Source organism: Coregonus clupeaformis, chromosome 30, assembly GCF_020615455.1.
Source record: "Coregonus clupeaformis isolate EN_2021a chromosome 30, ASM2061545v1, whole genome shotgun sequence".
NCBI lineage: Eukaryota > Metazoa > Chordata > Actinopteri > Salmoniformes > Salmonidae > Coregonus > Coregonus clupeaformis.
This window is the reverse complement of record NC_059221.1, coordinates 29,774,883-29,800,994: the sequence shown is the minus strand read 5'-3', so window position 1 is coordinate 29,800,994 and position 26,112 is coordinate 29,774,883. Positions and strand designations below refer to the sequence as shown.

General features: G+C 44.3%; 1 protein-coding gene across 5 annotated transcripts in view; it reads left to right on the top strand.

Moving 5' to 3' along the window:
* Positions 1–26,112, top strand: part of LOC121545590 (histone deacetylase 7) — a 60,045-nt gene that overhangs the window by 17,346 nt on the left and 16,587 nt on the right. For 4 of the 5 annotated variants that reach the window (XM_041856248.1, XM_041856246.1, XM_041856250.1 and 1 more), the window contains exons 3-8: positions 19,086–19,267; positions 19,566–19,653; positions 22,983–23,103; positions 23,367–23,467; positions 24,029–24,151; positions 24,286–24,410. In XM_041856248.1, the coding sequence (XP_041712182.1) occupies positions 19,086–19,267; positions 19,566–19,653; positions 22,983–23,103; positions 23,367–23,467; positions 24,029–24,151; positions 24,286–24,410 (740 nt within the window). The remainder of the gene's footprint in view (positions 1–19,085; positions 19,268–19,565; positions 19,654–22,982; positions 23,104–23,366; positions 23,468–24,028; positions 24,152–24,285; positions 24,411–26,112) is intronic. The other variant, XM_041856247.1, reaches the window with a different exon arrangement.

Below are 26,112 nucleotides of genomic sequence, written 5' to 3'. Positions count from 1 at the left end.
CACTACAGTAGAGCGGCATTGGATAGGGGATCTTATGTTCTCACACCACAAAGTACTCCCAGAATGACAAACAAAGTTCATATGAATAAGTAAAACATGTACTGTGTATGTTGTTGTTTTGAATCTGATGGGGATGGATCCTTTTTCAACTATCAGTCAGTGTTCATTGTAAATGCTGACATGCTTATTACTTGTGTGGAATAGTTGGCACTGACGGCTACAGTCTGAGTGTATGTATTCGATCTGACTGCTAGCCCTAGCTCTTGCTGTGCCAGGCTTATGTTCAATCCTTGCAAACAAGTCCCATTTCATTGGAAAAACAGAGTGAGGTCATGGCCGAGGCTGCAGTGTCCCGTTTCATGTGTGTCCGTCCAGGCCAACTGACACGGCCCTTCTCCTCTGTGTCTCTCTAATCTGTCCCTATTCATCAGAGGGCTCTGCGTCTCCTTCTCCGCTAGCTGATGCTGTTGCTCTAATGAGACACACAACAAGCCCCCTTAATTGAAGTTAAACCAATGAGGTAATTAAAGCTAGGCTGTGGTCCGTCAGTGCTGTGTTGCGGTTGTTACTCAGCTCCTCCTGTTGTGATTCTACTGCCACATGTCAGAGGAAAGATACTGTGTCGGTGATATGTTATGTGCCCAGACGGTAGTGTATCATTCCATAGCAAGAAGCTCAATATCAGTTAAATATATTTTCTAACAGTTTGGATTTGGATCATGCCAGCCTATTCAGAGTCTGGAACCGAGGACGTGTCTGTGGTTTGGTGTTTGTCTGGACGAGGTATTTGTTGCTTGTGAAACCACATAGTGAAGGGTTGTGATACGGAGAGTGAAGCGGATGAGAACTCACAAACCCTAAAAAAATATAGTCTTCAATTTCCCTTAACATACCAGGAAAGGAGGAAAATGGAGATAACAATAGCAAGATTGTTTTGCAGGGAGCTGCAGTAAAGATCACGTTTCCTGTTTCTGGCTGAAACCCGGGTCAGCTGACTCCCTCCTTCCCTCCCGCTGCCGTTGCTGTCTTGAGAGAAAAAGCCCAGAGGGTTCAACCTAACTCTTAGTCAGGGTGGCAGAGACTTTTAGTCCTGTATTAGTCCTATATACAACTCGACTGAAGTTGGATGAATTGATCATTCGCTGTGCCTTAGATCCATGAAATCATTTGATACAGGTAGAGTTTCATACTCCTTGTGGGGACAGACCTTGTTATCTGTGGAACCAAACATTGTTGAATGTGAAATGTGAGTCTGGATCCCTGAGGCAGACCTGTAAATCCTGCTGTGTCCCTATTTAAGCTGGTTTAATAACGGCAGCATATACATATAGAATTTACCTCTCAGGCCAGTTGGACATGTTAGAAAGTTACCAAGTCACCTAAAGTAAACTCCCAGCTCTGCACCAGGAGCTCTAGTCTGTTAATAATGGCCTGATGCTCTGCTAATGGTCTCATGCTCTGCCTGTGTTAACTTTAAATGCCAGGAACCAAGAACATAAATCTACTTATAGCTCTGAGGCTTGCTTACTGGATTTGGAGATTGATACGTTTCTGGTCTTCGCTAACGACTGTGGGTTTTGCAATTATGTATTCAGTGTGTGTGTGTGCATGCGCGCATGCATTTGTGTGTGTGTGTGTGTGTGTGTGTGTGTGTACATGCGTGTGTGTGTTACCAATAATTGTAATGTCCTCTTCTGTTGTTGTTCATTCAGTCAGAAAAGTGTGACTGCATATTTATGGTTTTCCCAGAACAGTTGTTAAAGTTTAAAAAGTCTCAGAGAGATAGCGAGAGGGACATGATAACTGCAGAGCGACTCAGGGACTTTAACTTGGCGAGAGACAGGAGAGAAAAAGAGATGTCAGAAAGATGTGATTATCTGCATGTTTGTGTGCAGTTTACCTTAGCCACTGAATTATACTAGCCTCTCCTCTTCTCTCAGGGAGCTGTAAATGTAGCAGAAACTCTCCTATTTCCTTTCTAACTGTGTCTCTGCCAAGCTGGCCTGGCCATGACTGTTCTGTTTTCATAGTACCTTAGGGTTAGCCACCCAGGGGCCTTACTTCTCTCCTCTCCTGCCTCTCTCCTCTCCTGCCTCTCTCCTCTCCTGCCTCTCTCCTCTCCTGCCTCTCCCCTCTCCTGCCTCTCTCCTCTCCTGCCTCTCTCCTCTCCTGCCTCTCTCCTCTCCTGCCTCTCTCCTCTCCTGCCTCTCTCCTCTCCTGCCTCTCTCCTCTCCTGCCTCTCTCCTCTCCTGCCTCTCTCCTCTCCTGCCTCTCTCCTCTCCTGCCTCTCTCCTCTCCTGCCTCTCTCCCTCTCCTGCCTCTCTCCTCTCCTGCCTCTCTCTCCCCTCTCTCCTCTCCTGCCTCTCTCCTCTCCTGCCTCTCTCCTCTCCTGCCTCTCTCCTCTCCTGCCTCTCTCCTCTCCTGCCTCTCTCCTCTCCTGCCTCTCCCCTCTCCTGCCTCTCTCCTCTCCTGCCTCTCTCCTCTCCTGCCTCTCTCCTCTCCTGCCTCTCTCCTCTCCTGCCTCTCTCCCCACCCAGGAGCCAGACCAGGGCTCACTACACAATGCCCCCATACTACTGACATCTGGGTCAAGTGGCGGAACTTTCGTTTACCTGTCTGTTTTGCTCTCAGAGTAATGCAGGAAATTGTGTTTCTCTTTGTAGTCATATAGTTATATAGTATAGTACAGGTTGCTCCTCCATGGTTTAGTGCAACAGGCTTGTTGAGAGACTGCTATGGAGTCCTTTACTGGATGCATCCTCTTCTTAAACAACATGACATAGAATGAAACCGCAGTAATTGAGGCATGCAAGACAAGTGCAACCTTCCATATCGCACCATGTAGCCTACAACACAGCAACACTTAACGCGACTCGACTGGCTGTCAGTAACAATGTTTGTTTTCTTTTCTTGCTAAGAGAAGGGGTGGTGATACGGTGGTGGCATGGCTGAGACAGGTGTGTGTTGTTGTGGGGGTTGTTGATGTGGGTGTGTTGATGTGTGTTGGGCCTGGGTGACGAGGGGGCCATGCGGAGTCCCTTTGAGAGAGATGCTGTGTTGAGTGTCTTATCTCACCGGGGCTGTGGGGAATGTGTTTGATGTTGGAGGGGGTGGAAACACAAACACACACACACACTGGCTTTAAGGGAGTGACTGACTGGATAGCCTCACCACCCAGCAAACGGGACGTCCTGAGGACATTCGGTGACGTTCCCATTAGGCCCCTTAAGGGTTTCGACGTGACGTTATCCCTCTGATGTTCTGAGAACATTCTAAGAATGTTGCGTGATGTCCCAAGGGAACGTTCTCTGGGGGGCCTTTGCCTACTTCCCTGTAGGTTCCCAGGAATTCACTGAGGACCGTGTCAGGACCTTTTCAGGACGCTCTCCTTAGGACGTTGTGTGATGGTCCCAATGGAACGTTCTTTGGGGGAACTTTAAGTTCCCAGGACGTCATTGATGACCATGACAGAACCTTTTTAGGACGTTCTCAGCACGTTAATTTTACTAGTCAATAGGATGTTGCGTGATGGTCCCAAGGGAATGTTCTCTGGGGGACCTTTGTCTAGTTCCCTGTAAGTTACCAGGATGTCACCAAGGACCATGTCAGGACCTATTAGGATGTTCTCAAAAGGTTCACTTTACTAGTCTTTAGGACGTTGCATGATGGTCACAAGGGAATTTCTCTGGAGAACCTTTTTCTAGTTCCCTGTAAGTTCCCAGGACATCACTGAGGACCATGTCAGGACCTTTTTAGGACATTCTTAGGACTTTCATTTGACTAGTTCTTAGGACGTCATGTGATGGTCCCAAGGGAACATTCTCTGGGGGACCATTTTCTAGTTCCCGGTTCCACGTTCTTGGGATGTTGTGTCATGGTTACCTGGAGGTTTTGTCTAGTTCCCTTTGTCCCGGGGATGTCCCCGAGGACGTTTTTAAGACGTTCTTGGGATGTTGTGTCATGGTCCCTTGAAGCTCCCCTGATTGTCCCAGGTGTCCCAAAACATAATACATTTTCCATTTACATTTTAGTCAATTAGCAGACGCTCTTATCGTTTATTTGAGATCATCAGGTGACGTCCAAGGGACAAACAGGGAACTAGAAAAAACCTCCAGTGGACCATGACACAACGTCCTGATTACTTTAGGTGACCATTTCGTGATGTCCCAGGGACGTCCTAACGACTCATTACTGTTTGCAGGGCAGTTGCTTCTGAAGCAGAGGGTCTGAATGGCGCTGACAGCTGTGGATTCCTTCCTCAAAAAGAAGGGGAGAAAAGGGGGTTGAGTAAAACAGAGGGAGAGAGAGAAAAAGAGAGAGAGCGAGAGAAGGGGATATAGAAGTACTGACAGATCAGGGTATATGTGATTGAGGTCGACAGGCACTATAATTGGAGATCCTGTGTTGCGCAAGGTTGATTTAGCAACAGTGAAGAGAAAAACACCAATATCATGACCGCGGCAAGACACCACTCAATGCTGAAAAAGCACACATGTATTACAGTACATTATTGCTTAAAGGCCCAGTGCAGGCAAAACATGATTTTCCTGTGTTTTGAATATGAGGTTGGAATATTACTGTGAGATTGTGAAAATTAGGATAATGCCTTTTTAGTGTAAGAGCTGTTTAAAGTAGTGCTGAGCGATTTGTGCTTTTTGATGTCGGTTCAGTTTCCGTTCAATTATTAAAAAATAATCACGGTTTTCGATTTAGTTTTCGATTATTTTGTTTGAATGCTGTAACAACACAGAATAAAACAATTAATAAAATTCCCATGATGGTAGTGACTGTCCATTACTGATTATCACTTGTTAACCATCATTTATTCACATTACCTTACTTTAATAAAATATTTCAGGTGTATGTATTACATTTGTTTTATTTGATTACTTTATTATTTCATTTCATGTCATCTCATCAGTATAGACTTGCTGCCTATGCTGTCTGACAAAATCACTATTTTGTAGTTCTTCAAAGTAAGTAAGGCATACTTTTATGACTGCTGAAACCAACTATCAATCACTTACATCATGTATTTTCAGGTAGACAGCTGCTCTCTATATCACCTCACGATCGCACATTCTTTGTCTCTTCCGTAGCAGGCTTAAAAGAAACACAGACCTTACAAGTAGATGCACAATGGATTATGGTCATTCTAGTTAATTACCACGTTTTCTGCGCTAAACTATGTAGAATATTGGCCTGTTGGAAACTACAACTCCCTACTACAATCGTACAGTTCAGGCTGGATCTGATCTCTCTAAAGAAACTGTGCAATGTGCGCATTGAGCTCACACAAAAAAGAACGAAATGAAATTCTAATAATTGAACCGACGTCGGTCAATTAGTTGTTTAAAAACTGAAAAATAACAGACATTTCGGTTAATCGCTCAGCACTATTGAAAAGACAGCCTGAAATGTCAGCCTATTTTGGTGGGATGGAGTTTTGGCATGCCTGATGACATCACCAGGTGGTAAATTAGTTAATAGACCAATAAGAAAGAGAGTTCCAAACCAATAACAGCTAGTTATCAGTTTTCCCCTCACAACTCAGACCACAAAATTATTGCTTGAGAAATTGCTCTTTGCTAAGAAGCTACTTTTGTTTCTTTTTGACCATTGTAATTGAAAACAATCACAGTAAGGTACTTAATTGTTACACAGAAATGATTTGATATTGAGATCAAAATGGCTGCATTGGTGACAACAAAATACTTGCCCCATTCAGTTTTATAGGAGCCAATGGCCTGGTTTTTAACTATCAATCCCTTACTAACCTTTCCATCTCTCCTCTCTCTGTTGCTGTTGGTTAATTAGTTTGATGTCCTCAGGGCCTGTGGAGTGAGAGTTAGCCATTAATCCACTCAGTTGAATGGGTAGCAGATCCCCTTCAGCAATTTACTGGCTGCATGGGGCTGGGGAGGGGGAGGGAGGAGAGGAGAGTCCTGCTGGCCCGTAGTCTTTCAGCTCAAATTTCATGTGAGGAATAAAATGTTTTTTCACCCTCTACAGGAATCAGTGGCGGTTCTAGACACATTTTACTAGGGGGGCCAAGGAGGGGCCAGTGTTTAATCAGGGGGGCACACATAAAAAAACTGGCAACACATGATATTCAAAGATTATAAACTTTATTTTACTTTAAAATCATATGACATTTATTATAACACGTATTTTGTACAAGAGTGCAGATGCAAGAGAGATAGTGCCATAAAAATGAAAAAAAAAATGAAAAAAAAATTTAAAAAAAGTACAGGGTACAAATACAGGGTTCATATTCAATGTGAACAAAACTCCAGGATACAACAAAGGGTACAACAATGTGCCATTTCCTATTTATGGAAGCCTCACTACTGTGGACAGTTGATTCCACATTTTGTTTTAAGAAAGAAAACTTTCTGAGTGATTTATAAACAAAACACACTACCCTGTATCCATTTAGGTAAAATAAACCAAATCAGAAAAGAAATTCAATTCAAAGAGGCTTTACTAGCATGACCATATTGACATACAGTATTGCTAAAGCACATAAACAGGGAAACGTGTTACACATTAACATCCAGTAGTCCAATAGGATGCAGACAATAAACATTAAGTTAACATTCGTTTAAAAGCAACAATCATGTCAACACAATGTAGCAATATGAACAACACTGATGGATATCAGCAACAACATGAAAACAAGAATATTACAGCTGTGTGTGTGTGTGTGTGTGTCTGTGTCTTTGTGTACTTCACTGTCAGTTGATGAGCAGGTGTACAAAAAAAGGCTTTACAACATATATGGGCAAGTCCATTTAGGACAGCACATTTCCACCATAGTTCACATTAGGAAAAAATGACAGCATGAATGCTCACTAAACAAACATATACTACATATACATTTTTATACAAATTTTTTTCAGTAATTTTTTAAGAGTGAAAGGGAAGTAAGCAATCGCTCATCATAGGATCATACATATTTCAGTTACAATATTAGTTACAATATTAGTGTTAGTTAGATCATCATGTCAAAGCTGGACCTGCAAAGTCTGAACGACACAAGTGTGCAATGATTGGAGTGATTTTGTTTCTTTTTTTCTTGCTTTGCTTGTTTTCAAAAGGAAAAATCATAGTTGGTAAAAAATAAAATAAACTTTCGTTGAAAGGTATCACACTGTATAATTTACAAATATCTAAAGAGGTTTAGTGGATGCCATAAAACATCTGTGGAGCTTGAAGATTTGTAGTACATAGATGTTTGGCAGAGATAATTCAAAAGAATAAAATCATAAACTCTATCTATCTATCTATCTATCGAGAGAGAGAGAGAGAGAGAGAGAGAGAGAGAGAGAGAGAGAGAGAGAGAGAGAGAGAGAGAGAGAGAGGAGAGAGAGAGAGAGAGAGAGAGAGAGAGGAGAGAAGAGAGAGAGAGAGAGAGAGAGAGAGAGAGAGAGAGAGAGAGAGAGAGAGAGAGAGAGAGAGAGAGAGAGAAGTGTTTCCTTAGAGCAGTACATGCAGCAATCACTTAATGGAGTGATGTCATAATGGGCCACAAAACTTTGGGGATGTGGATGGAAAGTTACAGGCAGGAGAGGGGAACCAACAGAAGCAGGTCTTGAGACATGAGTTTGCCCCTTTTTGAAAACCTCTTGAGAGAGGATTGGTGGGATATATATACATACATACAAACATACATACACTCTAGTAGTGTGTGGAACTACTGGTACTGTGAGGAAAAAAAGATAGATGATGTAAAATGAAAAATAAAACAAGCTTCAGCTTCTTAAGACACGGTGGGTTCATCTAAGTAGACACATGTAACTTCATGTGGACACCAGACTGTCTTTGTCTACACATCTAACTTCATATGGACCCCAGACCGTCTCTGTTTACACATGTAACTTCATATGGACACCAGACTCTTTGTCTACACATGTAACTTCATATGGGCACCAGACTGTCTCTGTCTACACATGTAACTTCATATGGACACCAGACTGTCTTTGTTTACACATTTAACTTCATATGGGCACCAGACTGTCTCTGTCTACACATGTAACTTCATATGGACACCAGACTGTCTTTGTTTACACATTTAACTTCATATGGGCACCAGACTGTCTCTGTCTACACATGTAACTTCATATGGACACCAGACTGTCTCTGTCTACACATGTAACTTCATATGGACACCAGACTCTTTGTCTACACACGTAACTTCATGTGGACACCAGACTAACTCCATTCATTTTACCGGTGGTATTGAGAACAGATAAACCCACCGTGTCTTAAGAAGCTCAAGCTTGTTGTTTTATTGTTCATTATATCTCTTTTCCTCACAGCGGCACTCATACGCTACTAGCGTATATATCATATAGATACACTACAGCAACAGGATACGGCGGTTGTGCTGTCTGGCAAAACGGTGCGCCACTCCTAATTTACCCGTGTAGAAACGTTGCCGTGTAGAGCGTTGCATTAGTTCCGCTTTTGGCGCTCGCGTGTAAAATAGTTATAAATTCATAATTTTTTATTTGGTCAGCACGGGGGGGCCACAGGGGTGGCCAGGGACATTTCCAGGGAGGCACGGGCCTCCCCCGGCCTCCGTGTAAAACCGCCACTGACAGGAATAGATTGGTCTTGACAATACTTGAATTTGACTGAGCCTGTCTGAATAGTAATAGCTATAGCTCTACACTCATTATTTATTAGTAGAAACATCTGGTGTACATTCTGTTTACTACTGTTAATCTCAGAACAGCGTCATTTGGTAAATTAAGAACAGTAGTAAAGTGTACATTAGCATATGTTCTATATTTGTGTCTGGCGTGTATATTTGTGTTCATTTGGTAATTGTTAGCTTCGCTTTGGTTATAGCTTTACGGTTCATAAATACCTCAGAAGTGACTGGCTCGGAAGAAACCCTACAGAGGCTAAACTCTGCAAACAGGAAGTGTCTCTTTCTCTCTCATTGTTGTGTTTTTATAGACTGCGCTTCCTTTTGTCTGCTGTGGTTACCATGGTTACATCAGCCCCCTGATCTCTAGTGGTGTTATGGGATGGCCCAGAGCAAAGCAGAGCTAGGCCATAACTGTCTGTGTGAGAGCTGAGACTGAATACGACCAGTAAGAGCGAGAGAAGAAGAAGATGGAGTTAGAAAGAGGATGTGGTATGTCCAAAGATGAGTAAAGAGGGAGGTAGCACTTCTGACTAATTATAGCTCAAAGAGAGCAGAAGTGCTGCTGTGTGTGTTTTCATCTCTTGCTATTTTGAAGTGTGGTTGGCTTGTTGTTTTGGACCTGTCTCTGTCCGTGTCTCTGTCCCTGTCTCTCTGTCCCTGTCCCTGTCTCCCTGTCCGTGGCTGGAACCTGAGTTCTAATCACTAGGGCTTCCTTGCCTGAGCAGGAAACCAAACAATAGACTACTTTAAAAAATGATCTCAGGAGGGCAGCTGGTGGGGAGAGCTGTGTGTGTGCTGCTAATTAAAATGTCTGAGAGCTTCTGGTGTTGATTAAAGCTCTCTCTTCATTCTCCCTGCTCTCTGGGCCTCGTATTTGCGCTGCTCCTTCCCTCTAATGGCAGTAATGGCTGGAGACAAAAACAAAACAGATGCCTAGAGAGAGAGAGAGAGAGAGAGAGAGAAATAGAGAACGAGAGAAAGAAAGAGAAATTGAGTGAACAGAGGAACTGGAGAAGTGCAGAGGGACTCAGACACTTGGTTGGGCCACTTTAAGAGTGTAGAAGGAGATTTGAGTTCTTAGAGCTTTGGAGTTAGGTTGGAGTCATTAAAACTTGTTTTTCTACCACTCCACAAATTTCTTGTTAACAAACTATAGTTTTGGCAAGTCGGTTAGGACATCTACTTTGTGCATAACACAAGTAATCTTTCCAACAATTGTTTACAGGCAGATTATTTCACTTATAATTCACTGTATCACAATTCCAGTGGGTCAGAAGTTTACATACACCAAGTTGACTGTGCCTTTAAACAGCTTGGAAAATTCCAGAAAATGATGTCGTAGCCAGCCGCGACTGGGAGACCCATGGGGCGGCGCACAATTGGCCCAGCGTCGTCCAGGGTAAGGGTGGGAATGGCCGGCAGGGATGTAGCTCAGTTGGTAGAGCATGGCGTTTGCAACGCCAGGGTTGTGGGTTCGATTCCCACGGGGGTCCAGTATGAAAAAATATAAATTATGTATGCACTCACTAACTGTAAGTCGCTCTGGATAAGAGCGTCTGCTAAATGACTAAAATGTAAATGTAAATGTACCTTCAAACTCAGTGCCTCTTTGCTTGACATCATGGGAAAATCAGAAAAAATACCTCAGAATTTTTTTTTTACACATCCAAAAGTCTGGTTCATCCTTGGGAGCAATTTCCAAATGCCTGAAGGTACCACGTTCATCCGTACAAACAATAGTACGCAAGTATAAACACCATGGGACCACGCAGCCGTCATACAGCTCAGGAAGGAGACGCGTTCTGTCTCCTAGAGATGAACATACTTTTGTGCGAAAAGTGCAAATCAATCCCAGAACAACAGCAAAGGACCTTGTGAAGATGCTGGAGGAAACAGGTACAAAAGTATCTATATCCACAGTAGAACGAGTCCTATATCGACATAACCTGAAAGGCCGCTCAGCAAGGAAGAAGCCACTGCTCCAAAACCGCCATAAAATAGCCAGACTACGGTTTGCAACTGCACATGGGGACAAAGATCGTACTTTTTGGAGAAATGTCCTCTGGTCTGATGAAACAAAAATAGAACTGTTTGGCCATAATGACCATCGTTATGTTTGGAGGAAAAGGGGGGCGCTTGCAAGCTGAAGATCACCATCCCAACCGTCAAGCGCAGGGGTGGCAGCATCATGCTGTGGGTGTGCTTTGTTGCAGGAGGGACTGGTGCACTTCACAAAATAGATGGCATCATGAGGAAGGAAAATTATGTGGATATATTGAAGCAACATCTCAAGACATCAGTCAGGAAGTTAAAGCCTGGTCGCAAATGGGTCTTCCAAATGGACAATGACCCCAAGCATACTTCCAAAGTTGTGGCAAAATGGCTTAAGGACAACAAAGTCAAGGTATTGGAGTGGCCATCACAAAGCCCTGACCTCAATCCTATAAAAAATGTGTGGGCAGAACTGTTTGACCCAAGTTAAACAATTTAAAGGCAATGCTACCAAATTCTAATTGAGTGTATGTAAACTTCTGACCCACTAGGAATATGATGAAAGAAATAAAAGCTGAAATAAATCATTCTCTCTACTATTATTCTGACAATTCACATTCTTAAAATAAAGTGGTGATCCTAACTGACATAAGACAGGGAATTTGTACTAGGATGAAATGTCAGGAATTGTGAAAAACTGAGTTTAAATGTATTTGGCTAAGGTGTATGTGTAACAGTGTTGCTTCCGTCCCTCTCCTCGCCCCTACCTGGGCTCGAACCAGGGACCCTCTGCACACATCGACAACAGTCACCCTCGAAGCACCGTTACCCATCGCTCCACAAAAGCCGCGGCCCTTGCAGAACAAGGGAAACAACTACTTCAAGGTCTCAGAGCGAGTGACATTACCGATTGAAATGCCACTAGCGCGCACCGCTAACTAGCTAGCCATTTCATACCGGTTACATATGTAAACTTCCGACTTCAACTGTATAAGCAGCATGTGAGTTTCAAGTTTGGGGAAGATAATTTTCACCATAAAAATGCACCTTTATAATAAAAGCATTACATGCATAATTGCATTTGCGTCACTTTTGATAATGGTGTTTTCCGCTAATGGAACATTCGCGCTTATAGCCTACTACCATGTGCGCATTGCTGCGCTTATAATGTGAAGACATAGCCTAATCGTTTATCAACATTTTAAGCTAAACGTTCTGATCTGTTGCGTCAGCCACATTGCATACAATTTTTTTTTGATGCTAGTGGTTGTATTAATTTGGGATCTATTGCACCCCACAACTGTCCCAGACTATGTTTGGAATATTTATTTCTCGCACAGAATAGAATAGGTTGACTTTTGTACTATGGGGGATAGTAGACATAGGCTAGTGCTTTTGCTGTTCATTAGGCCTACTCATCTTGTTGGCTGACGAAAAGTAAATGTGGACAGTTCTTCCAATATCTTCAATATGCACCTCGGAATTGGATAAGGATGCTCGCAGTTGCGTCCCGGATGTGTCTGTCTTAACTTGTAGCCTGTGAGAAAGACCCGATCACGAGCCGTGTGAGTGAGAGACGCTTCGGATTGCGCAGCACACTCCGGGAGAAGGGCACAATGCAGCACTCCGTGAGACCGACCGTTATTTGCTTGACAATCACCTGCTGACAAAATGTTGTGACCGCCACAGCCCTAATCTCACCCAATTAATTCCAGTAGTATTCCAATCACCCATGTTACGGTAATGGAATCTTTGTAATGTTCCGTAGTAACATATACCGCATGGAGGGACGTCACAGTGAGGCCTTGGTAATAAATGGTGTTGTTTTATCTCTGCACCTCCTGACCCCACAAAAGGAAACCTGAGGTGTTTTGGAAACTCAGGTAAGGACAGAGGAAACTTTATCCTGGACAGAATGCATAATACATAAACCTCTGCTCCACTGTCAATCCACTGGCCCACAAAGAATGAGGTAGAGACACACACATGCCAAGTTATCGTTACTCATTTAGTATTTATTCCTCCTCATTATTTTTCTATTCTGACTTCCTTTCTCTGCATTGTTGGGAAGGGCCCGTAAGGAAGCGTTTCACTGTTTAGTCTACACCTGTTGTTTACGAAGCATGTGACAAATAACATTTGATTTGAGTACACAGTCTATGAATAACAAGATGTACTTGGCTTAGCTGAGGAGTTACAGAGATAGTCTCTGTTTTTATTCAGTATTTAAACTGGTCCCTGTATTTCCTTGGAGCAGTCAGCCACTGTTGACAGGTCCATTTCACTTCACTGTGTATGTTGAGCTTGTTATACAAGCTGCCCTGTGGGCACAACCTTTCCATGCTGATCTCTCTCTCTCTCTCTCTCTCTCTCTCTCTCTCTCTCTCTCTCTCTCTCTCTCTCTCTCTCTCTCTCTCTCTCTCTCTCTCTCTCTCTCTCTCTCTCTCTCTCTCTCTCTCTCTCTCTCTCTCTCTCTCTCTCTCTCTCTCTCTCTCTCTCTCTCTCTCTCTCTCTCTCTCTTTCTCTCGCTCTCTCTCTCTCTCTCTCTGCTAGAGCTGCTGCAATCAGATTACACTTAGAGAGAGAAAGCGAGAGAGAGTGAGAAAGCAGTCTAACAACTCTCCTATACTAATTCATCAACTGTATAAGTTATTATACATGAAAGTTGACTTTTTTAAGTAACTCTAGGGTTGATGATGTGAAACTCTATTTGGAGTGCTATAAGTAGTTACATGAGAGGACTAGGCCCTGGGAAAGCAGGTCTGACTGACTGGGGAATTGAAGCCTAGTGAAGGAGGTAAGGAAGCACATGATATTGACCAGCCCATGGAAGGAGGAAGATCTTATCCGCTGGCACATCATTCAATTAGGCAACACACACACACGCGCAGACACACTGAGGCACCCAAGCACACACATACAGGCACACACACACACAGAGGTAGGTCTCAGGTGATTTCCATAATGATGAGGGCTGGAAACGCACCTTCCATTGGTAGTCTATAAATAGCTCTCTGGCAGCCATGTCCTCCCACACAAACAAATGAGCTGGCCTGATTCCGTGTTTTAAAAGCGTTCGAAAATTAGGTGGATAGGCCTGACTAGTGAGGCCTGATGGATAGGCTTCTGTTGTCAACAAATGGATTTCATTACAATTATAAAGAATGCCGCTATTTTGTATGCAGATTGTATGCATATTTCGTATGCATTAAGTCCTCAAGTTTACTGCAGAGCTATGTTACCTAATGTACCTACACATGATGGAGTATCCTAAAAGTTGAATAGAGGTGACCTTTTAATATGGCAGGAACAATTCTGTTATGTATCCACATCTTGAAAACGGGCAGCTCCTAGAAGTACATAGCGCAGCTAACACTGCAGGAAATCCTATAGTGCAGACAGGAATGGCAAGCCATGCTGTGCAGCAGGGTTGACCTCGCGCACTAAACACACACACACACACACACAGCGACAGGAGGGCCTGCAGGAACAGGGAAGAGGGAAGGAGGTGTTGAGTTGCACTTGTACTGAGAGATTGTGAAAGAGTCCTCCTCAGGAGAGGAACACACACACATATAGAGGTTGGGATCATAATAACACTGTGGCATGTCTCCTTTTAGGAGGGAGGGAGTTTGAGATGCCTCAGTGGAGGCTCAGAGAGAGGGGGGGCTCCCCGGTGACTTTCTCAGGGGTGTCAGGTTGTCATAACAATCCCCCTGCTCTGACCTCTCGCCGCTCTCCTCTCCTCCTCTCATTTCTTCTCTGTTTAATTATGTCTCAGGAAGTTCAAAGGGAATACTTTGAGCTCCTGGCAGTCTTGCAGAGACTGTGGCTGTGTCCGAAATCTGTCTTGCCTGCTACTTACTGAAACTGCATACATACTGTGTACTAATCATACTACATACTATTTAGAACGTACTGTTTAGTAAAATCGTATGCAGTAAGCAACAAATATCAACATACTAGGCTACTGAGAATGCGTCATCTATTTCGTAATTGCGTTGATTCCCGTCATTCGTTCATTTTGGTAAAGCGCATCACCATATCTGATTATCAGCTGTTGTCAAACACATGTGAGTCTGAAAAACAATTATCTTTGTCAGTAGTGTGCAGCGAATTCTACTAGATGAAAAGCCGAAATGAGTCGGCATTTAAAGCATACTCAAGTTTCGACATTTTCACATACTGTAAAACTTTATTTTTGCATACCCAAAATGCCTACTGTTTAGAATGCAAGTATTGAGACACGGTCATGGCGTGTAGTTAAGGAACTGAACCTGCATGGATCACTCAGTAACTTGACTTGTGTTTTCAGCTTGGTCAAGTGTAGTGCTTTTGTAGTGCTGCGTAGTGCCTTCATGGAGTAAATTCTTTATAAAAAAATATATATATTTTGGGAAAAGAGATGGTCGGAGAATTAATGCAGACTGAATGTAGACCAAAGTATACAGTGGTGATAGTGTGTTGTAGACAATGGTTGTATCCCTGGCTGTCAACACTGGCACCATTTTGTAGACTGTCATCAATCTTTTAGTGTGTGCTGAGTGACGAGGCTTATCTACAGGCCCTAAAAGACTGTTTACACACTCAGACACACACTCAGACACACTCAGACACACACTCAGACACACACTCAGACACACTCTCAGACACACACTCAGACACACACTCAGACACACACTCAGACACACTCTCAGACACACACTCAGACACACACTCAGACACACACTCAGACACACACTCAGACACACACTCAGACACACACTCAGACACACACTCAGACACACACTCAGACACACACTCAGACACACACTCAGACACACACTCAGACACACACTCAGACACACACACACACCTTTGCATTAACAACTACAGTTATATTTTCAGAAAGGTTCCTTTTTAAAAACGTTATACACATTATGCTCATACATATTCAAGACATTTTCCCTGGATTATGTTGTTTGTGCTACGTATCCTCTGGGCCGATGGACAGGACCTCTGATGAGGAGGACAAACAAAAGTCACCATAGAAATTAGTAGCAGAACCTGAAAAAAACATTCCTCCCACCCCAAAATAGATGTGGACATGCCAATTAGGGCCTCCAGTCCAGTCAGCATGAACAAAAGGAGGTATGGGAGGGAGAGAAGGAGAGGAGGAGGGAGGGAGGGGGAGGTGTCTAACACAAGTGGAGCAGATGTCACTTGGTCAATACTTCCTGTTTTGTTGGCCTTTTTATTTTGAGCCACCTAATTTAGAGGCCCAGCCGGTCTGCCTCTCTCTCTGTGGAGCTGGGCTTGAGATTTACTCTGACACTCTGGCTCCCATTGTTCCAGTTTCCTTTCTCTCCTAGCAGACCCGACCACAGAGGACAGCACTCAGCTCCAGCTCAGCGTGCGTGTGTCTCTGTCTGCCTCCATCAACACAGACTATAGAGTTGATAGTGTCACCACTGTCTTTTTCCCACGCTTTTCTCCTTTTGTAACCCTATTCTGAGGATACAAATGTCAGCAGTTGACATCTCAAAGTGTGTTTTTGGGGGGGATGTGTGTACTTACTCCAACTTCGGACTACAGTTATGGTAGTGTACACATAACTTATCCATGCAGAATGATCATGTCAACTGATGAGTGGAGTGGTAGAGGTTATAAGAGGAAAAGTGTGTCAAGTTACAGCAAGCCTTGGTTTCATACTTACTCAATCAGTCATTCTGTGTTCTGCCTAATCTGGAGGAGGGACCAGAGGGAGGGAGGTTCCCGTACACATTGCCATACTGGTAGAACCGGTCCAGAGTGGAGAACGATATTCTGGGGAAGGCGAGAGGAGGAGGAGGAGAGACTCATTCTCTTCTGTCTGTTCAGTGTTCAGTTGGACTCATCATACCTCAGGCCAGCATGGAACCAGGCATCAATAACCACATCTGATCCTCATCATCAAATCACAGCCTATCAGAGCACAGAGACCATGACTTCATCATCACATCACAGCCTATCAGAGCAGTGAGACCATGACTTCATCATCACATCACAGCCTATCAGAGCACAGAGACCATGACTTCATCATCACATCACAGCCTATCAGAGCAGAGAGACCATGACTTCATCATCACATCACAGCCTATCAGAGCACAGAGACCATGACTTCATCATCACATCACAGCCTATCAGAGCACAGAGACCATGACTTCATGGTTTTGTGGAACAGCTTAATACTGTAGCGCTCTGGTTGCCTCTGAAACAGCACCCTATTCACTATATAGTGCAGTACTTTTGAGCCCTTAGAGCTCTGGTCAAAAGAGGTATTAGGGTGCTGTTTCGGGTTGTACTGTAATGGATAAGCTGCTACACTCATATTGCTCTTCCACTGAGTCTTCCTCAGACAGACAGACAAAAAAACTGACAGATAGGCAGACAGTGCATTCCTATGTGGAGTCCTGCTCGCATCTGCTTGACGTTTTTATGGGTTTGTCCATCAGCTTCATATTTCAGACATTCTCAGAGGCACAGTACCTGTGAGAGGGTCAGACAAACAGGGTCTCTTTCTCGCAGCACGCACAGGCAAACTCACACAGTCATCCCCTTTCCCAGTGGGTTCCATTACTGTGGAAACTAAAGGTGAGGGAGAGTCTGTCTTTCTGGTGAAAAACAAAAGGCTTGTGTAGGTAAATGTTGTCCCTCACTCTGTGTGTTAAATATAGCTGGCGGTGGGAGAGAGATGCAAACGGAAAAGGCGCTTGTGTTTTCTGCTGATGAGTGGCCCCCTTTGTTTCCTTGTATGAGTCGCTGATGTTACGTTCCTGGAATAATCCACTTGTTCTGCCTTACTAGTCAGACTCTGGGCTGCGTCTCCCAAATGGCACGCTATTCCCTATATAGTACACAAAAGTAGTGCACTATTTAGGGAATAGGGTGTCATTTGGGACACACACACCCGAGAGCCTGTTGACTTGATTTTAATAATTCCAAATATTGATGGCATTCATGCAGCCTCTGCAAGCCTTTCTCATTCCTCCTCTCCAGCCTCCTAATATGGAGGCCTTCAGCAGAGGGCCATGTCAGAACAAGTTAGGGCACGGTTGTTACGGCTGCATTTATACACAAACAGCAACTGGACTTTCAAAGACAGAAATGTCCATCAGAAGGCTTCCCCACACAACTCTTGCAATGCCTGCATTCATTTTTACACAGAAAAACACACAGACACGCACAGACACGCACAGACACACACACCTCATCAGCTCGTGTTCGTTCCTACAAGAGGATTGTGAAAAGCTCATCTTTCATTCCTAGATAAACACACGTTTGTTGGTTCTCTCTCATTAGCAGTGGGGAGTGATTGATTTAGTCAAACAGTAATAATAATAGTCCAGTGAACAATGGAGTGTTTGTGTAATGATACAGTATACATTGAGGCTGTCCCCAGCTGGCTGTGCACTGTGAGGGCCTGCAAACAGCCCTTTGATTTCCATGGGCGTCCAAACTAAAGCATGAATCACATAATCCGTTGTTCCCATTCGGGGTGTGAGAGTACACAGCTGGCTATATCAGTGTGTAAAAAGGAGGCTTTTCTCCTCACACACATGCACAGGCACAGCACAGCAGTGTTGTAGGCTATAGAATATATCTATCTCACCCTCAGTCACTCCACACCCTCCTCAACCCAGCTGTGAGATACAGTTCCACTGCCTGCAGGTCCTGACACTAGACAGAAACATTCTCACTGGTGCTGCTTGGAATTTGGAAGAAGGCCAAGTCAAACTTCATGAAATGTACAGTACATAATTTCACTTTACAAAGCCTTAGACACTTGAGACTTTGTGTGTGTAGTTATAAACTTAACCAAAGACTTGGCAATTATGTCAATAATTGTTTTGAGTCTGTGTCCGTATGCATGTGTGAATGTGTGTGTGTGTGTGTGTCAGTACTGTGTAGTAACACCTGCAGCTCTTTCCCAAACCCGTCCTGGATCCTGTTGTAGAGCGTGGTAATCTTTCCCACTGACTCACCCATGCAATGCAAATGTCCCAGAGCAGCATGCAAATCAGATTTATGTCACTGAAGAATCTAGAGTTAGGAGAGCCCAGTGGAGGGGAGAGGGAAAGGCTGTAAGATAGTGATGCATATTTGCGGCAGACATTCCTTTTGTATGTGTCGTGTCCAGTGTGGGATCGCTGCTCACATTCATCTACCACACGTCTATACACTGAGTGGGCTGTGCCTCTGGTCAATTTATCTCCCTCTCTGTCACATCTCCCTTTCTCTCTCTCTTTTCTTTACTAAACAGTACCTCTGTCTACTGTACGGTTAGTTTCTGGGAGTCAAGTGTTACTGCCGTACAGTAATTAAACACTTGAACTGAAGTCAAGGTTAGAAGTAAGAAATTGATTTTCAGAGAAACTCAACTCTCTCCCCTCCCTCCTTCTCTCCCTCCCCCTAGAGCCCTCGGTGTCGGCACCCCTGGGGTCAGTCCCCATGGACCTGCGTGTGACGGAGCGTGTGATGCGGCCGGGTTCAGACACGGCCCTGCTGACGCCCCTGCACCCTCCTCTGCTCCACAGCCCCTTCTCCTCCCAGCCCTGCACCCCCTTCTCACAGCACCAGCTGCACCAGCACATACGGGTACGTACTGTACCGTTAGGCCTGCTCTCAGCACACTTTGTCGCCAAACACCGACACACACACTGGTGTGAAAGGAACCCATAAATTGCATTACATGTCTGTAATGTTTTTATGTCTGCAATGTTTAATGTGTAATGTTTCTTATACATTTTAGCTCGTATTAGTAATGACTTTCATGCCCCATTTACACTCATTAGCCCAAGTCTTTCTGTCACCCATGTGTCACACATTCCCAGTCCAGAGGGGCACTTTTTCCTGTTTCCACACATACTTTACTGAGTGTCTCATCGGATTTCAGTTCAACATGGAACAACGGAGACGTGAGCAGGAGCAGGAGAAACAGCAAGAGCTGCAGCAGCTGTGGCACAAGGACAAGAGCCAACAGAGTGAGTTTTACTGTTTGTGTGCGTACATGCGTGCGCCTGTGTTGTGTGCTTGTACACTGTAGTAGGAGAGAATGGGTTAAGTTGAGCCAGTGGGTCAAGTTGGCCAAATGGTTACTTGAGCCACCCCTTGTTTCTAGGAAACCATACACAAAATTAATCATGTGACCAAATATTTTAGAATAGGTCATGATTTCATGGAGTCTGTGAAGCATGGAAAAAGTGTTAAGCAAGTTAGGTAAATACATGTATTGTGTTATAGGTTTTATGATGCTTGTATCTAAACCAAAGTAGATAGTTTTAAGATAGTTTTATACATCAGTTGGAGTCTCTATAAGCTATAATACAAGGTCCTAAACCTAGCATGAAAGTGCATCCTTGTAGCTGTGTGGGCTAATAAAGTCAAAATGTTTGCCTTGGGGTAAGTTGAGCCAATGGCCAACATATCCCATACAAATGATGATTACATTTTGTCAGTTTTATTCATAATATGCATAGTATTTTTGCAATGTGGCATGCATATGAACTCAAAATAGACGTAAAACAAGCAGGGGTCTAGCCCCCCTTGAAGTTCTTGAGAGAGCAGCCAAGTAAGTGAAAGAAGAGAAGTCATTTGAGCAGCAGCAAGGGATGAAAATGAGCATGTACCTGTGCAAAAGGCTATAGTAGAGGAGCTGAGGCACACAAGGTCTTATCTGATGACATGGAGTCTGAGCTTGCTAAACATATCAAGAATCTCGTGGACCAGTTTCATGGGCTTAGTAGCCTCAAGTGCAGAGAACTTAAGCCAATGGCACATCGAAACAACATCCCTGTCCCAGACAACTGGTCAAGAAATGGAAGGGTAAGTGATATTGAACAGAGAGATCTATATCTGAATGGACATTTAAGATATACAATATACCACTCCGATTCCACGAATTCAACTTTAACATACAGGTAACTGCCAAAATAAAGGAAACACCAACATAAAGAGTATTTTTTTTTTTTTTTTTTTAAATGCACCTTTATTTAACCAGGTAAGCCAGTTGAGAACAAGTTCTCATTTACAACTGCGACCTGGCCAAGATAAAGCAATCATAGGGCGTTGGGCCACCACGAGCCAGAACAGCTTCAATGCACCTTGGTATAGAACTCTATTGGAGGGATGCCACACTATTCTTCCATGAGAAAATCCATCATTTGGTGTTTTGTTGATGTTGGTGAAAAACGCTGTCTCAGGCACCGCTCCAGAATCTCCCATAAGTGTTCAATTGGGTTGAGATCTGGTGACTGAGATGGCCATGGCATATGGTTTACATCATTTTCATGCTCATCAAACCATTCAGTGACCACTTGTGCCCTGTGGATGTCATCCTATGGGGACATAGCCATAGTAGCCAAAATAATGGCCTGCCCAGCATTTTCATACAGGACCCTAAGCATGATGGGATGTTCATTGCTTAATTAACTCAGGAACCACACCTGTGTGGAAGCACTTGCTTTCAATATACTTTGTATTCCTCATTTACTAAAGTGTTTCCATTATTTTGGCAGTTACCTGTAACAGCACCATCACCCACTGTCACAGGACACCATGACCCACTTACCCCAAAGCGGCTCAACTTACCCCATACCCGGGGTAAGTTGTGCCAAGAGACCACCTTTTTTATGTTTTCAAAACTATTATGTTTACATTTAATTCTGATTATTTCCAGGGAGACACAACATCCTGAAATATATGTAGAAATCTTTGGTAGAAAGAATACTATATTTCCCTTTGACGTAGTGATGATGATTGTAAAAAAATAGCTCAACATACCCCACTCTCCCCTATCGTTATCCTCATTGATTGAAGTGTTCTGCACAGTGTTGTATAAAGTGAAACAGATCCATCAATGTCACTTTCACAAGACAAACATCCTACACACACACACACACACAAACACACACACACACACACACACATAAACACAGATAAATACATACACACTCTACAAATGTAAATATTCACACCAAACAGCCAAAGAATGCCTTGTATCAAAACCAACATGGACACCCATTTGAGAGGCACTTCCTTCTGCCTATTCCCAACAGACTGAGTCATCATAAATAGCACCTAGACAAAAATAACGCCAAATCTCTTGTCTCTTACAACAAGCAGAGGAAAACTGTAATTTAGTGCTCCGTCTTTGCATGTCCATAAATACATCTGTGAGGTCTCTGAGCATTCCTCCAGTAAGACAGTATCTGGTAGGGCCCCGGAGAGGAGAAGAGAGGAGAAGAGAAGAGGGGAGAAGAGAAGAGAAGAGAGGAGAAGAGAAGAGAGGAGAAGAAAGGAGAAGAGAAGAGAGGAGAGGAGAGGAGAAGAGAGGAGAAGAGGAGAGGATAGGAGAAGAGGAGAGGAGAGGAGAAGAGAAGAGAAGAAAGGAGAAGAGAGGAGAAGAGAAGAAAGGAGAAGAGAGGAAGGATGAGCTGTATAGTGCTGTTGTTTTGACCCCTGCCCTGTGGGTCCCAAACCCGGTTCTCTGTGAGTGGCTGTCAATGGACCATTGTGGCTCTGCTCAGAGCAGCTCATCTCTGTGTGTTGTGGGCTGAGGCATGCTGGGACGGCAGTGGTAGTAGACATCACATGTTGCTTCCTCCTCACACAGAGCCCACTGTTCCTGTTGCCTTTCACACGCACACACGCACACAAACACACACACACACACACACACACACAAACGCACACACATATACACACACACACCACATTGTATTTAGATCCTCATCCTACTGCCATCCAAGACAGTATGGGGTTTCACTGTCAGTCATATGAACATTGGATACTACTGAATACTATCATGCTACTGTAGGAGGGAATTTCTGGGCCGGTATTGACTTTTAGAGCAGAACAGACAGAGCTGGGCTGCTCATTTTAGAGAGAGAGAAAAAAAAGTCCCTCTAAAACAGTGGTTCAAAAATAGCCGAGCTGTGCAAACAGCACTGTTGTCAATATTGACCATATCAATAGTGACACCTCCTGTCACCTCCCCCTGTCCACCACGCCCTCCCTAGTCCCCTCCACACACACACACACACACACACACACACTGGGACAGCATGGCCACAGCTTCCTAGCATGGGAGCACAGAGGGAGACTGAAATAGAAAGGGATTTTCCCAAATGTTGCCATCTCATCTTGATGCTCTGCCTACAATGTCATGCTCTGGGCATAAAAGGAGTCGTTCTTTCACTTAATATTGATCATTTTCATCTTCAGTTACAATGATGCAGTTGATGGGTGTATCACACTACAGAGTAGTTGTAGGGATTGGTCTGATGGTCTCTATATCTGTGTTGATTGACAGGTGCTGTGGCCAGTTCCCTGGTGAAGCAAAAGCTCCAGGAGGTGATTCTGAAGAAGCAGAAACAACAAGCCCTGGGAAGGACCAGCTCTAACCCTCTCAGTGGTCCCCCTGTGGGCTACAGGTGAGAACTCTTTACACCTTCAGTAGCATGTGGGCTACAGGTGAGAACTCTTTACACCTTCAGTAGCATGTGGGCTACAGGTGAGAACTCTTTACACCTTCAGTAGCATGTGGGCTACAGGTGAGAACTCTTTACACCTTTTGTTGCATTACATAATGTTTCAGTATGTGTGCTGTGCTTAGTAATTTCACCTTGATATCTGTATAGAATTGATTGTCCAACTCTGACTGTGTTGTGTGTCTGTGTGTGTTTTGTTTCTGTAGGGAGCTGGCTCCAGACCCCAGTGGGCCACCCCAGCCTCTAGTGTCCTCCCCCCCACAGGGTTCCAGAGAGGGCTCAGATGACACCCCTCTACGCAGGGCAGGTGAGACACACACACGCACAAATGCAAAGTGTATAGTTCTCACCACCACGCCTTGTGCCTCTGTGCCTGAAGCTACGAGGCTACACTCTACAATTAGCCCATTACATAAGATCCTTGTTTCAAAGTGGTAGAGCTGTCAGCTGTGGCACGGTTCCCAGCCCGCGCACACATACACACACACCCACCCAGCAAAGAGAGGGGACTGACTGACAGAGTACTGCTTATAACACAGTTTTGACAAAATGTTACTGTAATTAGCCACGTGGCTGCACACCACTTCATCACTGTCATCTTGTTCATTAGACCTGTTTGAAATCAGATTTTGGCTTCACAATGCCTGTAGAATCTGTTTTAAAGAGGCTAACAGTAAATCCAAATGTGTCCTAGTACATTATGTACATCAGCAGAATATACAACTGCTGAAAATGTATGAATGGAGAGGAAGTTGGATCTTAGAAAGGTGTTGATCCTGATTTCACTTGCCTGGATTCAACATTGTACTCGGCAACTAACTTCCTTTTGGTTCCGATAGTTTTTATTATTATCTCTGTCACTGATCAGCCTCAGAGCCCAACCTGAAGGTGAAACACAAGTTGAAGAAACATCTGAACACTCGTAAGAGTCCTCTGACCCGCAAGGAGAGTGCCCCACCCACCATCAAACACCGGGTGCCCGACACTCTGGGTAAGTCCCTCACTTCCCCAAACAGAACACTGCTGCCCACTAGGCTCTGTGCTGCCAGGGCTAATAGAAAATATAAATGTTATTATGGACTCACTCTCACTCTCTCCGCCCATCCGCCCTCTCTCTCTCTGCAGACTCGTCTCCCAGCAGCAGTAGCACCCCAGTGTCTGGCTGCAGCTCCCCCAATGACAGTCTAACCTATGAGAATGGAGTGCTGCCCTCTGTTGGCGGGCTGTCCCATGAGGTTATTATCCGATTGGTATTTACTCACTCTCCCTTACCCCTCTACACACGCATACACTTATACATTACAAATGCATGAGATAAGGACAGAGGTTTCATTGTCCTCTCTGGTGTGTTTGTGTGGAAATGGGAGCAGTAATGCCCTAGTTTCTAGACAGTTCATTCAGTGTGTTTCTCTAAGTTGTTCCTGTTTGGGTAATGAAATGTTTAAAACAGTGATATTGGAGAAGGACATCTGGCTATAGCCCTGTAGCCGAACGCAACACCAGATCTGATAATCTAATTAAACTCTCTCCACCTCGTTGTCTTGTCTTGTCTGTACTCCTGAGTGGCGCAGTGGTCTAAGGCACTGCATCGCAGTGCTAACTGTGCCACTAGAGATCCTGGTTCGAATCCAGGCTCTGTCGCAGCCGGCCGCGACCGGGAGACTCATGGGCGGCGCACAATTGGCCCAGCGTCGTCCAGGGTAGGGGAGGGAATGGCCGGCAGTGATGTAGCTCAGTTGATAGAGCATGGCGTTTGCAACGCCAGGGTTGTGGGTTCGATTCCCACGGGGGGCCAGTATAAAAAAAAATATATATATATGTGTTCACTAACTGTAAGTCGCTCTGGATAAGAGCGTCTGCTAAATGACTAAAATGTAAATGTAATCAGCAGAATAAAAAGGCTGTCCCACATGCATTTTGAAAGACTCAAACACTACACAAACATGCAGGCACGCAAACACACACACTCACTATTTATTTATGCACTTACAAAAAAATCACTTAAACACATACACTACATGACCAAAAGTATGTGGACACCTGCTCGTCGAACACCTCATTCCAAAAACATGGGCATTAATATGGAGTTGGTCCCCCCTTTGCTGCTATAACAGCCTCCACTCTTCTGGGAAGGCTTTCCACTAGATGTTGGAACATTGCGGCAGGGACTTGCTTCCATTAAGCCACAAGAGCATTAGTGAGGTCGGGCACTGATGTTGGGCGATTAGGCCTGGCTCGCGGTCAGTGTTCCAATTCATCCCAAAGGTTTTCGATGGGGTTGAGGTAAGGGCTCTGTGCAGGCCAGTCAAGTTCTTCCACACCGATCTCGACAAACCATTTCTGTATGGACCTCGCTTTGTGCACAGGGGCATTGTCATGCAGAAACAGGAAAGCGCCTTCCCCAAACTGTTGCCACAAAGTTGGAAGCAAAGAATCGTCTAGAATGTCATTGTATGCTGTAGAGTTAATATTTCCCTTCACTGGAACTAAGGGGTCTAGCCTGAACCATGAAAAACAGCCCCAGACCATTATTTATCCTCCACCAAACTTTACAGTTGGCACTATGCATTCGGGCAGGTAGCGTTCTCCTGGCATCCGCCAAACCCAGATTTTGTCCTTTGGACTGCCAGATGGTGAAGCATGATTCATCACTCCAGATAAGGTGTTTCTACTGCTCCAGAGTCCAATGGCGGTGAGCTTTACACCACTCCAGCCGACGCTTGGCATTGCGCAAGGCTTGTGTGTGGCTGCCCGGCCATGGAAACCCATTTCATTAATCTCCCGACAAACTGTTCTTGTGCTGACGTTGCTTCCAGAGGCATTTTGGAACTCAGTAGTGAGTGTTGCAACCGAGGACAGACGATTTTACGTGCTACGCACTTCAGCACGCAGCGGTCCCGTTCTGTGAGCTTGTGTGGCCTACCACTTTGCGGCTGAGCCGTTGTTGCTCTT